This window comes from Leptinotarsa decemlineata, unplaced genomic scaffold (genome assembly GCF_025532065.1).
Source record: "Leptinotarsa decemlineata unplaced genomic scaffold, Ldec_3_MD MMD2_tig00026299_RagTag_RagTag, whole genome shotgun sequence".
Classification (NCBI taxonomy): domain Eukaryota; kingdom Metazoa; phylum Arthropoda; class Insecta; order Coleoptera; family Chrysomelidae; genus Leptinotarsa; species Leptinotarsa decemlineata.
This window is the reverse complement of record NW_027412676.1, coordinates 47,197-63,290: the sequence shown is the minus strand read 5'-3', so window position 1 is coordinate 63,290 and position 16,094 is coordinate 47,197. Positions and strand designations below refer to the sequence as shown.

The following is a 16,094-nucleotide window of genomic DNA, read 5'->3' as shown; positions in this document are numbered from 1 at the left end:
AATAGATATTGTTCATGAAAAAATATATTGAAATGAAGAAATGTATCAATGGTAGTATTTTATTATGAAAGACAGTGAAATAAATCATCTGTTGAACTGAATTATTTCAATGTGAGCACATTTTCAATTTTTTCACTATTATCTAATATCCAATTGTGTAATATTTTTTCAAGTGCTGTTGTTTTCAACCTTTTAATTTCTCGTGGATTCATATTGTAAATTTTACAACCAATATATATGAAGTGTTGTTGCATTAAATGTAGACTACACTTAGCAATTTGAAAGCATTTATTGGTCTTTGATCTTGTATCATACTGATGTTCTATTATGTCAGTATTTGCGAAATGTTTTTTTTATATAGATGGTACTGATTTTGTAAAATGTTTGTCTGAGATTTATAATGAAGAATTTTCTGAATAAAACTTTTGATGGAAATCTGAAAGGTTTTTTAAAAATTATTTTTATTGCATATTTATGAATAGACTTGACAAATTTGAATGAATTTTCATATGCACCACCCCAGGCTATGATTCGGTAGGTCATAATATTGGAGAATAATGCATGATAAAACATCAATAATGTTCTCACTCCAAATATATTTCTCAGGAGTCTGAGCCTATAATTTTCTTTTTAATTAATAACCTATAATTTTCTTGATTTTTTTGTTAATTCAAGTGAATGTTTTTTCCACTTCAGGCAACAATCTATATATATATTCCTGAATATTTCATTTCTGACTTCCGATTTCTGTTTAATTTAAGAGTGCAATTGTATTTTCGAAAATGTTTCTGTTTCGAACTATGAATTTTCATTTCATCAAATTTTTATTGATATTTTTCACAAAATGGAAATGTTATGAATTTAGTTTTCGTGATATTGAGTGTGAGCAAGTCATAACTCAAATTATGTTTCAAAATTGACATGCCAACTTCAGCTTTTGATATGGTCTCATTCCAGTTATCTCCATCCACTACATATACAGTTGCATCTGCATTTGAATATAAAGATTTGTATTCAGTAAATCATTGATGTAAATAAAAAAAAGGAGGTCCTTAAACCGTGCCTTGAGGAACACCACACTTTGTTGGTTACTCTTATATTCATTTATTTTCACGAACTGTTTTCTGTTTCTTAAGTAACTTCAGAAAAGTTCAAGGTAAATGCATCTTATTCCGCATTGTGTTAGTTTCTCCAGGAGTTTAGAGTGAGCTACAGTATCAAAAGCTTTCTTCATATCTGAAAATATTCCTATCGCTTTTTTGTCAGTATTGAAACCATTATATATATTTCAAGTTACACTGAAAATTGCATCGTCTGTTGACATTCCTTCTCTGAAACCAAATTGTTTAGTCGACACAATTTTTTCATTTGCAGGAAAGGTGACCACTCTTTTTTTATACATTTTACTAATATTACTTGGCAATGATATTGGTCTATAATTATTATTAGATTTTTCATATCCATTCTTGTACACTGGTATGAAATTTTAAGAATTGATGGAAAAATACCAGATGTTGAACAATTATTGAAAATATGAGTCAACGGTTTCGCTAATAGATTTGAGTTAAGTGTTATTCAATGCATCAGGGCCTGTAGCAGATTCATTTTTCAAATCATTTATCATTTCAATCACTGCAGTTTCTGTAATGGGCGACCAATATAAACTTTTGTTATTTGATTTCAAATCTAAATTCAAATATCCATCAACTTTTTCAATGTTTTTAGATAATTCAAGTTCAAAATAACAAAAATGATTATTGAAAATTTTAGCTATCTCTTTAGGATCTTTTGTGAAAGCATGGCAATTATTATATATTTCATTCACATTTCCCTTATTTTAACTTTCCCAATTGCTTCATTGACTACTTTCCATATTTTTTTTATATCTCCCTCAATCTCTTTCAGTTTATTCTTATAATACTGTTCTTTTGCTTTTTTTTATTAGTCTATTCAAGTAATTACGATGAAGTCTAAAGTTATTCAACAGTTTTTTATCATTTCCATGTTTTCCTTATTTTTTTTTTCAATTCATATCGAAATAAATAATGAAATAATCAAACCATTGGTAATCCAAGACTTGATTTTCCTATGTTTTCATTGAAGACCTTCTCCTAGTACTCATTTTTCAACAAGCAATTCAGTTTTCGAAATCAATTTTTTAGTTTTCATTTGATGGTTGTCCGATTTTTAAGACTATTTGAATGTGAGCAACGAGTTACAGGAAAGTGGTCACTGATGTAGGATTCATATACATGAAATTCCCAATAACTCATCGGTATATTTTTCATTAAGTTCGATAAAAATATGATCTAAGCAACTTTCTGAATTATTTCCCATTCTTGTCGGTGTATTATTATAATTTGTGAAACTGCAAAATATCAAGATATGAAGCTGAAAATGAATCTTCAATATTTCATATATTTATATTGATATCTCCAGCGGAAATTTCAACTGTATGTTTAAAATTATTCAGAATATGATGAAATGAAATCTAAAGTATCTATATGGCTACTTAGAGGAACTCGACGGTCCTAATCAAAATAGGATATCTGAGCTATCACATGAAATTTTCTGTGTTTCTCTTCTTCGTTTCATCAACTCGTTGCCGTGATATCACATAGTTGTATGTAAAAACAATGTTTCTCGAAAAAATTGAGAGTGAATCCGTTAAAAGGTAAGACCTCGTTAGTCCTTAGCTCGCACAAGTTTCTCAACTTCTGAGAGTTGTCGTTCGTATGGGGGCGGCAGCTGATTAACGGAAAAACAGATTTTTTAAACAGATTTTGAACAGAATCAGAGTAAACAATTTCATAATCCTTATGACAGTTCGTTCGAATATAAATTTTGAAATTAAAAAATAGTTTACATTTTAAGTATGTTTCAACTTCAAAACAAAAAATGTTGAATCTCGATTGAGATATGAAATGAATACATTGAAATGACGTGAAAATTTGAATTTTAAAGAACATTAATTTGTTTATGAGAAATGAGGTGATGACCTTCAATTTTTTGGATGGTAATTATACTATGAATACATACATCATTATTTACACCAATCATTTAAAAACTCATTAACACATATATGAAAGCTAGCTATGAAAAATATAATAACATCAGCAGTTCTTAGAAATAGATAGAATCATCATGAATTCAAATAATGCAATTTCTTATTTACTTAAATTACTATAGAGAACTAGTCGTAAACATTCAGAAACGCTACAGAAAGAGAATTGTGTCTAGTAGCAAAAAAAATGTTATCGGGAGGACCTAATTCATTCAATTGGATGAAATACAGCCCTCAGCAGCCTTTTGAATAAGTATTTAAAATTTTCGTAAACCATACTTCATTTGACTTTATAGTTTTCAGGAAAGGAAAGTTTTGGCTTTTTACTTCACCATGACGGTATTCCATGTGAATAAAACATTCTTTCATAAACTTTATTGCATATTTTTCTATGAATGATATTTGATTCAAGTCCATAACGAATTTTTGGAGTACAAACTGAATAGTTGAAAGGGTGTTTTTCATGTATCTCAATGTTCATATGAAAGTAGTTGTTCATCGTGTATTTGTAGTTTAATGTATGCGTAGTTTCATCAGTTCGGACTTCCATTGTCACATATTATATAAAATGATTTGAAATCCCTGAAAGAACTAATAAAAAGAATACTGAATACTGAACTAGACACCTTCTTGAAATACATTAACAGCCTAAGACCTTCCATCACTTTCACAATGGGGAAGGAAGTCCACAACGAATTGCCATTCTTGGACGCATTGTTGAAGAGGACCGACACATATATGGAAAACATATGTATACCAATAATCCACTCCTACGGGACAGTATCTGAATCCCGAATCCAACCACCATTAATCGACTAAAATAGGATTCATGAAGACTATAAGACCGTGTTTTTGGGGTCTGTAATACGAGTAAAGGTTTCGAGAAGGAGCTAGATATCAACAAAAATGATCTTAGACGGAATGGCTACTCCAAAGCGATGGTGGAACAGGCTTTGGCTAACAGACTTTGGTGTAACTTTGCAGTATAATTATATACTCTAGTTACACATCCATAAACTCGTTACCTGTCCTAAAGGCATTCCTAGGTTATATACAATTAACAATACACCATCATTTTAAGTGGAATATTTTTTTACGAAGTATTACAATATTTTTTTAATTAATGTTTGTCCGTTCCATGACTCAGGTAGCATTGAATAGGACAGTGGGTGTCTTGAAATGGACTAGGACTATACATTTTTTACTATTACATATTGAATCTTAATAAAAATAGTCACACTTAGATTGAAAACAAACGAAGATCTAGAAATTATACAATTATAAGGAAAAACAACAATGAATAATCAAACACTTCTTATATGAACATGAGTTTGACATTAATTACAAATATCAAAAACTATAATATTTGATATATGTACAGTGTGTCTCACTTCTCATGGAAACACCCCCGTATCTTCCGTAATATTCGAGGTAAAACAATGAAACTCTCAGGACTGATGGAAATGCTCAGAATGCATCTACCACCTGAATCGGGTTGGCCAAAGTGATATACACTGCCCGCCACTCGCGATGGAACACCCCATTTTCACGGTAAAACATATTAGGGGGCAAAATAGGCTCAAAATTCTTTCAGATTCGTGATCAGGACTAGCAATTTACTACGATTACACTTTTTTCCTGAAAAAAAATCAGTCCTGAAAAATCCTAATTTGTTTCACTTCTCATGTAAACACCCCCGTATCTTTCGTAATAATTGAAGTAGATTTTTTTTGGTTTTGACATCAAAACATGAACGAAATTGTTTAAGAGAAACTCGACTTTTGTTTTCACATAAATAATTTATTTTTTATTTTGTTGTCAGGAAAGTTATTCCTTCTCAATAAGAGAGAAAATGGTAATTTGTAAGAGGAACGGAAACATGTAATCAGTGAGGTTTTAGGATGGTTAATGTTAGTTCATATTCTCATTTTCCCATTATTTAAAGAAAAACAAGGATAGTTTGTGACGAAAAATGTTATGTAGTTCAAAATTCTTTCGAAGTACTACTTTCAAAATCACATTTTCATTTGAAAAACAAAACAATCAATTTCATATGATTTAACTGTTGACAATTTTATATTTTCGTGCTTTCTATGTAATTTCTTTCCAATCGAACACATTTTTCTATGCGCCTTCTTTCTTCTCCTCCAACTCTTCTCAGTTCTCTAGTTGTGATTTCTCTACACGCTTGTATAATTCTTGCACGGAGATCTTCCTTATTTGTTGGCCTATCCTTATAAACTTTATTTTTCAAGTTTCCCCATGAGCAACTGTTTTCCATGGTGATTTCAGGGCACCGCGTGATTCAATGAAACTGATGTAATTCAATCCCTTCAAATGATTTCAGACAACAATTCAGCAAGTAGGTAAAATAATCTAAATTCTACCTGTTCATGGGGATTTTTTCTTCAAAAATTAACAATTGTTTCGGTGTTGCAATGAGTATGAAGAATAATTTTGTTTCGGATGGTAAAATGTTATGAGAAATGGTTTGCCTTGAATTTTGCCAAAATTTTGATATGTTGTAGTTCTTGGTGTGCTGATTGAAAGTGTCCACAGTTTTCGAGATGTGAACCTTTGAATATAGATTTTTTCCATTTTTTGCAGTTTTTGCTCATCAATCGAGAGTTCTCACTTCTGGTTGGGATAGAATTTGGATGTTAAGCAACCAGAATTAGTTTTACGAATAATCTCCTTCAGTTATAATAGATGCCGCCATCGATAATTTGTCATATACTGCTTCACACTATCTCGATAATCTGAGAATGTGGTGCTATGACATTTTCCTCAGATAGGCTCAAAATGGTTGATAGCATCTCACAGCATCTGTATCTTTCATACGTGAGAGTACTCTCCAGATAGAATGAAGGGGTTCAGTTATTGGAAGCGAACTATTTTGCGCCGAAATATGTTTTACCTAAAAATGGGGTGTTCCATCGCGAGTGGCGGACAGTGTATATCACTTTGGTCAACCCCATTCAGGTGGTAGGTGCATTTTGAGCATATCCATCAGTCCTGAGAGTTTCATCGTTCCACCTCGAATATTACGGAAGATACGAGCTGCTCTCTCATGGTCACATACCATGCAGAGAAGGGGATCCAAACTCGTGACGACTTTACAGACTATATCCGGTACCATTCAGTCATGTAGACACTCCAAACTTGAAAGTCCACGGCCTCCTTGTTGTCGGGGGAAGTACAACCGTGGAACGGACCATTTGGGATGCAAACTCCTATAGAGATTCATCATTATTCTTTACGTCGAGTTGATACAGCTTCTTCCGAGCCCACTTCACTACTCCAAACGACTAAAGTAAGATTGGAACGGCAAGCATATTTGTTGCACCAACTTTGTTCTTTCCCGACAGTTCCGATGACTAGATCTGTCGGAGTTTGTGCTGATACTTACCGCGAAGAGAGTTATTCACTGCTGTTACCGCTTGTGAGTGGCGCTGTTCCACTCCGAGGTAAGTATATGGCGAACTCGCTTCACCGTAACATTTGGTCAAGCCAGAGTCCAAACAGGGTGTGTCACTTTCAGAAGGGGTGTGTTTCAGGCTGATTCCCTCAGTCCCCTTCTCTTCTGCATCTCACGATTTCCATTATCCGTTGCGCTCAGAAACACTCAAGGTTATAACTATAACACCTTCGAAAACTGTAGGCACAAGATCACCCATCTATTTTATATAGATGTTCTTAAACGTTATGGTTCTGGACAGAAGTATCTACATCAGTTCTTGAGGGTGGTGGAAGAGTACACGCATGCTATCGGTAGGAAATTCAAACTAGACAAATGTGCAATGGTCCATTCCAAAAGAGGACGATGCGGGGGCTAGGGAGAGGATGTGCAGTTCGTAGGTGGAAGCATACTTCACCATTTGGATGCCAGAAAGACGTATAATTTTTCTTTTATCGAAATATGCGCTGGTCAGGCCCTATCCCCCGGAGCCCCGATACATTCCGGTCGGTCGGTAGCCAAGCGGTTCGGCGCGGGTGCTTTGTTCACTCACTCGAATTGACTGCCGTGTTGGTGCGTGGTTCAAGCCCTAGTCTGAACGATCGATCTTCACTTGCTATCGTCCAACCCGTGTTAGGAATTACACGTTAAAAGGTAAGACCTCGTTAATCCTTAGCTCACACAAGTTTCTACTTCTAAGGGTTGTCGTTCGTAGGGGTGCGACAGCTGGTTAACGGAAAAACAGATTTTAAACAGATTTTTTTTTAAACAGATTTCGGGAGGACGCGCCAGCATATTCAACCAACGACCACTCCCCACACCGTGGGGTAAGTGATCATTGGATCCGAGAATCATGTGCCCTGAGCAAGCGTAGTGACCCAAGAATGACAGCCTTCTGCAGCTGCGGCAGGTCGGTATGATTTTAAGATTCAAGAGTAGAGAGGGCATCATTCCACCAAGCACGACAAATATCGTCTTGCTCTGGTGGTCGAGAAGAACTACATCAGGCTTATCGGATTGTATGAGCCTGAGGGTAAGGACGAATAGTTTCAATTATTTCCACACTTCTCGTTTCCCACAATGGATTCAATATCCTCTGGAACGTAGGGCAACACCGGTGTCTCGTCAATACCATAAGAGTGCCGTTAATGGTAATATAGCACTATTAGGGCCGCGTTATATCTATGGATATAGGCCGAGACCGCATATGCTGGACATGGTTATGGCAAGTGCATTAGGGTCTCGGGCACCTCGCGGCAGGCCCTGCACCTTGTGTCAGGAACCTCTATACTCATCACGGCATTAGGCCCTTGACGCCACGGGCCTAATACCGCTTCTCGTTCAACCAATAGGAACAATACAAATAATCAACATTGCCAAATCGTAAAATTCACGGAGCATATAAACAGTTTATGATTATGATTCATTCAAAGTGAAATCAGTCGAGTGCAAGAAATCCATAGGATGGGTGAATTAATTATACATGGGATTCAAATAACAAAAAACGCAATGAAAGCGTTATTTTTTAAACATATCCATGTTGATATCACAGAAATTTCAATAATGCAAGTGTATATGAACCCGTTAAATCAATCAGTCTATAAGCAAATCAGTATCATATTCAATAGCATAAAACAAGTCCATTGTAAAATAACGGCAGTGTCCGTTTCGAAACGCGTCTATTTCATTGCGTATCTTCCCTACCTCATAAAGTAGTTAGTATACATACGATAGATGAACTAGTAGATCAGAAAAACTCTTGATTTTTCCCGAAAGATAATCATGGTTTTCTAATAACATACTTTCCTAAAAAATGATCAACCACTTATTTTATTTATACGAATTGATCATTCTTGGACGTTTCAGTCATGTAATATAATATAATACTTTATAATTTCAGTTTCAGTTTTGTGTATTCAGTAGCCCCATCTATAACTTTGCGAAATGGTACTGATATTCATGAAATGTTGGATTACATTTTTTTTAACCTCACATTTAAATCTGACTGCACCGGACGTTACTTTCACCCTGGTGGTGAATACTACTCATTTTCGAGGGTGAAGAATGTTTCATTGATAATGAGTTGAAAAATAGACGGCTCAACTAATACTATTCAATTTTTGCTACATAAAGTTTTTTCTGAAGATCAATACTTTGCAGCTTATTGTCGATAAGCCCACGTTTCCAGACGGTTTTTAGTGAATGGCTCAAAAAGTAAGTATTGGTTCGAAGAAAAATTAGTCCTAGTAAAAATATAGCTTATGGGTCAGGTTCACATTTGAAAAAGTGGGTAAGTTGAATATGAATTCATGTGCAAATCTATGGAACGCCGTTTTACTTCTTATTGTCACAAATATTCATTCCTCAATTTATTCAACTAACAATGTATTTGTTTGAATTTAATAGTTTCATGCATTTGTTCGACACATTAAAAACGATTGTTCGCAAAATTTCTTCTATTTTAAATGACACTTGATTTAAAATGTTACATGAATTAATTTGTTTGATGAAAAGTTGCGAACAGTTATGATATAGATTTATTGTTTGAAATTTTTGGAAGTAAATGTTTGTCATATATACTATTTTTGTAACTATCGTTAGTTGATAATTATAGTTACATGAATTAAAACGATTGTTGATAATTTCAATTCGGCGCTAGCGTCGAGCGGATTTTTGCAGAAGCTGAATTTTTAAATCTGGCAACATGATAGTCTAGTGATAGTAACACAATATCCAGTCCGACCGCAGCGCCGAATAAAAATTATCAACAATCAATTTAACTCATGTACCTATCACCTAAAAGTAACAATGAAAACAATTCAAACGGCGTGCCACGCCGTTTTACTTTTTATTAATATTCCTTTGAAAAGAATTGAATTATTTTGTTTGTTGAATTTCTGTGATACATGAATTGAATTATTTGTTGAATCGGAGTGGCACGCCGTTTTACTTTCTATTAGTGTTTTGTAAAAATTAATTGTTTTGATTGTTGCATTTGGGTGATACATGAATTAAATTGATTGTTGATAATTTTTATTCGGCGCTGTTGTCGAACGGATTATAGTCGCACTAGTTTGTATTACAGTTTCCTTGGTTGGTGATCTACAAATGTTAACACGTTGTCATAAATGTGTTTTCTAATTAGTCTATTAAATTAGGAGAAAGTTGCCCATTTTGTGAGTTATTTAAATGACAATGAAATTTCGGATACATCAGTAAAGTTGTCGATACAAATAATTTATAGAAAGTTGGTTGGTTGGTTGGTGAAACGAGCATCATGAAGAGTATTGAAGTTCTTATGATTGGAAAAAGTGCTCGTTTTTTCATTCATTCCAGTTTTAGCTACCTTTTAAAACTAACGATGTTAAGGTTGATTCTTTCACCAGTTGCAAATAGTATACACTTTCCTTCCAAAATCACTTGCCAATAACACTTCTTGATTTTTTCTTCAATTAAATAGTAGTTTTCATGGTTGAAAAAAAAATAAAATTATTGTTTAATCAAAATATAACAAAAATATTCATCTCATATCAAGGGCAGGAAAAAAGCAATCTAATTAGGGTTTCAGCTATGCAGTATAGGAATCTAGTGAACCAATTTTCAAAAAAAATCATATTTTCTGGTAGCGTTTTCAGGTTTCCTTTTTCTTACGATTTCAGCTCTAATTTCAATAACCAGGACCTAAAACATAAATACAAATTCCAGGTGGCTAATACCTAACCTTGTCTTAACAGGTCACAATTATTAACCAATAGTCATATTAAGATTTCATTCCTTGGCTAGAATATGCATTTGAATAAATTAGATGCTATCTCAACATCTACAGTTTTTTTAGAAAATTTTGTTCATTTTCCAAAGTCTTAATGTAATCTCTGTCAGTTGAGAACATCTATCGATTCCTGATAACTGAAAGATACTTGTTGTATATATTTATTTAAAATTTCCCAAGCATACACACCTGAACTGCAAAAGAAAATTCTCCTCTTTCATTTCATACCAATCTAAAGATTTGTAGATTTAAAGGAAAATCTTACATCTTAGCATTTACTGTGGGATAAAATTAGCATTTCAATACTGAAGACTAAGTTTTCAAATGATTAGACATCTCAAAGGCCACAGTCCATTCGAAGTTTGTTCAAATATTTTGTAAATCTATAAATACCCACCTTCCTGGGTTTGACATGTATTTATTTTCAGATTGTGTTTGCTCTTATTTTTCACCATAATGCTTTGATTACATTATACATCTTCTAGTTGGAGAACCACTGTACAGTTATGATTGAATGCCACTTGCTTTTTGCCTCGATGCACGCTCTATGATGCATATTGCTTCAATGAAAATACTGTAGAGCTCATGTCTTTCCAAGATAGTTCCTAATCCATACACGTTTCTGGGAAATTGTTTTATACTGTGTGAGAGAGAACTGTAATAACCATTAATACTCATCAAGATAATTCTTGACCTTACTTTTAGTTGAATTGAATTGACGATCTATAACGACTATCACTGTATTGACAATTAAACCCGCACCTACAATAAATAATCTTCAATCTAAGATGTTAGAATGTTATACTTACTTACCTTTGAACAATAGCTGTGAATCGATAGTGTGCATACTTGAGAGACTACAATTCAACAGAACAAGCGTATTATAAAAGTGATCTCATTGTGTATATACCTATGTTCAATATGTTTCAATTTATTTACGAGTAAAAGCTGTGCTTACGTTAGACTAAGATGTCTAGACATCTTACGTTAGACACAGTCTACAATGTGTTTCTCAACTGTCGCATAACATTTGCCATCTATATACAATCAAACAAGACACTAACCACAAAATAGTAACACTAACGACAACTTGATGACATTTTACAGACACCAACCAAGAAAACTGTAAGAGGAACTAGTGTGACCATAATCCGTTCGACCACAGCGCCGAATTAAAATTATCAACAATCGTTTTGAATGTATCTTTCAAATACAACAAACTTTTTAAATCATCAAAAAATTTAATTCTTTGTCAGGAATCAGCTTTTTAAAAAGATTGATGAAATAAAATGATACTTGCTTGAGAATGTTTTGCACAACAGTTGTAACCAAATTTTAAATTGAATGCATTCAACTGAATGTTGGAAATATTCAACACTTTCAATAAAATTGAAATATAGCAATCTTTATCATTCATAGGAGAATATTTAGTATGGAAAGTTAATTTGCTACATTTTCAGACAAACGAAAATCTATTTTTATTACCAACAATGTTTCATGGGAAAACTTTGACAGTCATTCAAATATATTCATTGAAATTTTATTCGCAAACTCACTTTTAGAAAGTGAATTCAAAGTTTCATTATAATTCAACAGCCAACATTTTATTCAAAGGTCAAAATTATATGCGGAATTGAAACGTTTGTTGAATTTACTCGAATAATACATTCCATTGATTGTTGAATAAAAATGTTTGTTCATTGCTGAGTTGAACTATATGTATATATATATATTATTTTTCATCATAATAAATAGTAAATTGGCGTTTCATTTTCCAATACTCTGAAACAATATTTTTCTTCGGAATCAATAAAAGCTTCAAGTTATTTCATTAGTCTTTTTTATTCAAATAACAATTTTATTCATGTAACATTTTAAATCAAGTGTCATTTAAAATAGAACAAATTTTGGGAACGATCGTTTTAATGTGTCGAACAAATGCATGAATCAATTAAATTCAAACAAATAAATTATTAGTTGAATAAATTGAGAAATGAATATTTGTGACAATAAAAAGTAAAACGGCGTTCCATACAAATCGGTGCTGTATGGCAAATTTATATCATGATTGTGCATAATACCATTCTCATAACTTGAATCATTTTGATATTTATTGGTTCAATTCGAATATCTTGAATTGAGTACTTCGGCAAAAAAATCTGAAAATTATCATGTAGTACCTTCCACTGATAAGTATTTCTTCCTGTAAATGCAAGTAATTTGATTATACTTTTATTCTCATGGTTTTGAAAATTATCATTGCCAGAATATTGCTTCGATACATTTTTGGTCTTCTTGTATCCAAATATTCAATACTGTAGAAGTTTAATACAATCTTCAGTATTATAAATCTTCAGTATTATATCTCGTTTTAGTTTCATCTTCTTTGATTATTTTGGTTCATCAATCTGGACATTTTTTAAATTCATTTTGGTAAATGATAACCAATATCAGTATCTATATATGTAGAGTAGGGAGGGTGAGTGCAGGCCCACAGCACTTAGGCTACATGTGACCCAGGACAGGTCACTAGAGGACATCTTCTTTATATCAGCAGGTGTAGGCCAAGACTCGCCGAACACACGCGTGAGGTGTCTTACGGCGGCCTCCGCGAAGGCCTGCAGGGGCAGCTGGTTCCTTGCCTTCATTCAAGGCGGAGTTCTTGGTGGAGTCCGTCGCAGGAAGTGCCCTTGCTCCTTTTGGTCTCAGCGCCTCAAATGTAAAAGTCTCATTCCAAGTGGTAGATTGGGGTAGTCATTTCTGTTCATCCTCAGCCACCTTAGACTGAGGTGAGCACTTTTGTCCTTCCTCGGTATTGGTTTATGTTTTTGTTTTTTCTATTTGGGTATTTGTTTCATTCACGAGTAGCAAAGGAAGACTACCATGAGGTTTCGTCAGGTTCCCCAAGGGGATCGTTCGTTACCGCATATCACCCTGCGGTCATTCAGCTGTCGGCAAGATTCCTTACACCTTAGCGTGGGTAGGCTGGTCCACGGTGGCATATTTCGCAAAGGCTTTTGGGGAGTTTTAGTTCTCCTCACCCAACTTATTTTTGCCACTGACCAGGAGTCCGGCGACCCCTTCTGTAAGGCCACAATTGCTTCACGGACAGGACCCCCAGTTCCCTGGCCGTTGCCCTATCCGCCACCTTGGGACGCTTCCGATAGTTAGCCCAACCCACGGGAGGATAATCAATATTTACATATTTTCAAAAGAAATAGTTAACGTGAATAATTATTTTTATTCATCAAGCTAGGTGAAAAATGGATTTTCTGTGAGTGACAACTATTCTTCGGAAATGCCACATGAATTATAAACGAAACTAATCTATTATAGAAACGTTAAAGGTGTAAGCGAGTAACATCTTTTGTACAGTGATGAAAGAACCTAATATTTTGAAAAATAGAGATTTGATTCTCGCTTCGGTTCTGAGTTCACCAGTGAGTATATCAAAATGGGAACTTTTTCTAGTAATGTTCAAAATCGTGTCTCTGCTTCTCTGCATGGAATCTAAGATAGAATAAGACAATTCAATCATGAGGATTTTCGAAAATTAGATACTTCAAAAAAGTTAATATTATAAATTATAGACTCTGCAAAAATTACTTTTTTTAATATGATCGAAAAATATTTGATAACTTCTTCAGGAAATAGCTGGAGAAATCCTATTCTGGAATGCATTTATTTCATATGTGTTGATTTTTTTTGCCTCTGCCCTTGCAAAAAGGCATTGGGAATATTTCAAAATATTATCAGATCACTTGTGATTGTACTCAATCATGTTTATTTGCGAAGCACTCAAAAATTATAAAATATCAGAATATCCCTAGATCAATACCAATGCATCCATTCGTTAACATTTTTTTCCATTTTATCAGTGCCTATTGTGAGTTTGAAACTTTTAAAATATTTCTGAAAAGTATCATTTTGATATATACATAAGTATCTAAAACCATGCGCCTTTCCCCGTATAATTATTGAAAAATTCAATACCAAGCAATTTCTTATCCCAATCAAATCTTTTTATGATGGTAATTCCTTTTATATATAATTGATTTTTTTCAGAAATTGTTCCTGATGCTATAGCTACGGAGTGTCAAAAATGCAATCCGGCTCAGAAGAAGCAGGCAGCCCTTATGCTCCAGCATCTACTTCTACATTACAGATCGCTATTTTTGGAATTATGTGAGAAATATGATCCAAATGGAAATGCTAGGAAACGTTACGGGATCGACACGAATGAAACCGAAGAATATGAAGACTACGATGAAGCCTGAGCTATTTTGAGAAATATTTCAGAAAATTCAGAATACAGATGAAAATACTATGATAAATTTTTTGATAATTGAATGTTTATGCACTTTTTCCATTGTTATTACTGGAGTTTTCAATTTTCATTTCGATAGTTAAAGAATCCGGTTGCTGCTGAATCTCATTTTTTTATTATACTGTATGTCCATGGATTGATGTTACAAAAGGTTTGATGGACAAGAGATATTATTTAACTTCACTTTGAGATTAAAGGATTGAGCTACGCTTGGTGGGAAATATTTTTGAAGGAAATTTTTGGTGAAGTGAAAAACATTTTTGTCAGGCCAAAATATTATTCAGAATAGTTGTTCAGGATGAAAAATCATGGATCCATATGAAATTTCGTTAAGATTCAACTACTTTGATCTGCTTATTAGAAACAAAGTGAACTGTATCTACTGACAAATAGCGTTCATGAAACGTAGTAATATCTAATTGCTATAAATTTGTGAGTAAATACAATTGGTAATACACATAAAATATTTTTTTAATAGAAGTAGCTGAATATTATGGGAATTTTCTATAGAGCCACAACTTCCTGAACAGCTGTTTTCAGTTTCAGTTTGACATTTCATTAGCAAAATGGGTACGTTACCTGCAGAGAAAATATTTTTTGCTTCATCATTAAGTCAGACTTGTTTTTCAGTAATCGAATATTTGGTGAAAAATATTTCTCACCAAGCAAAGCCTGATCTCACAATCTTAAGATAGAATTCAAAAAATTTTAATCCGTCGTACCTCTTGTAACATTAATCCTGGGACACACTGTATATATTTCTCTTTCCATTCAACACGACTCAAAGAGAATACCCTTTCATCATCCTTTTATATAAACCAGGTGACAAATAAATCATTTCATAAGGCGTAGTCCGGTTATTTCTGGAGTAAGAAATTTGAAAATTGGAACGAACGAATAGTTCCTTGCAGCCCATATTTCAAACGAAAAAAGTATTGATAACTTTTATTAGTTGACTCAAAAATCAACTTGGGTCAAGAATTAAAAAAAAACCTTGTTATTTTTCAGACTAGGTATTTGTTTCATACAAAAAGCTTTTGTACGAACAAAATTCTCAATTGGCATTCAAAATGTCATCAAAATCATAATATGACAACGACAATTATCAAAAGGAAAAATCTAGATTATTTTTTTTTCTATTTTCTTGTACCTACTGGGTGAGACACCACATTTTTTACCCGGTGAGGAAACCTCATTTTCTTCACCCTCGACTTGAAAACGGTACAATCTGCTCACTGGTCTAGGTGAGATATTCGATTTGATTCGTTCATCAAGGACTCGTACCCGTGCGGCTTCCAATCTCTTCTTGACATATTATTTTTCAAAATGACGACTAGTTCGCTTCCCGTCTATTTTGAAGGGAAATGATATTTGGAATTGACCATTGAATAATACATTTTGGCGTCTATCAAATTGTCCGAAAAAGTATACAAAGTTTTCAATTGAAAATGAAATATTTTCAAAAGCGATTAGCTTT

At 33.5% G+C, this 16,094-nt stretch overlaps 1 protein-coding gene across 1 annotated transcript in view; it reads left to right on the top strand.

Annotated features, from left to right (window-relative positions):
* Positions 1 to 15,072, top strand: part of LOC141484936 (allergen Tha p 1-like) — a 36,967-nt gene extending 21,895 nt beyond the window's left edge. Inside the window, exon 2 of the mRNA XM_074180640.1 lies at positions 14,356 to 15,072. Within this exon, the coding sequence (XP_074036741.1) occupies positions 14,356 to 14,567 (212 nt within the window). The 3' untranslated portion in view covers positions 14,568 to 15,072. The remainder of the gene's footprint in view (positions 1 to 14,355) is intronic.
* The last annotated feature ends 1,022 nt before the right edge of the window (positions 15,073 to 16,094 follow it).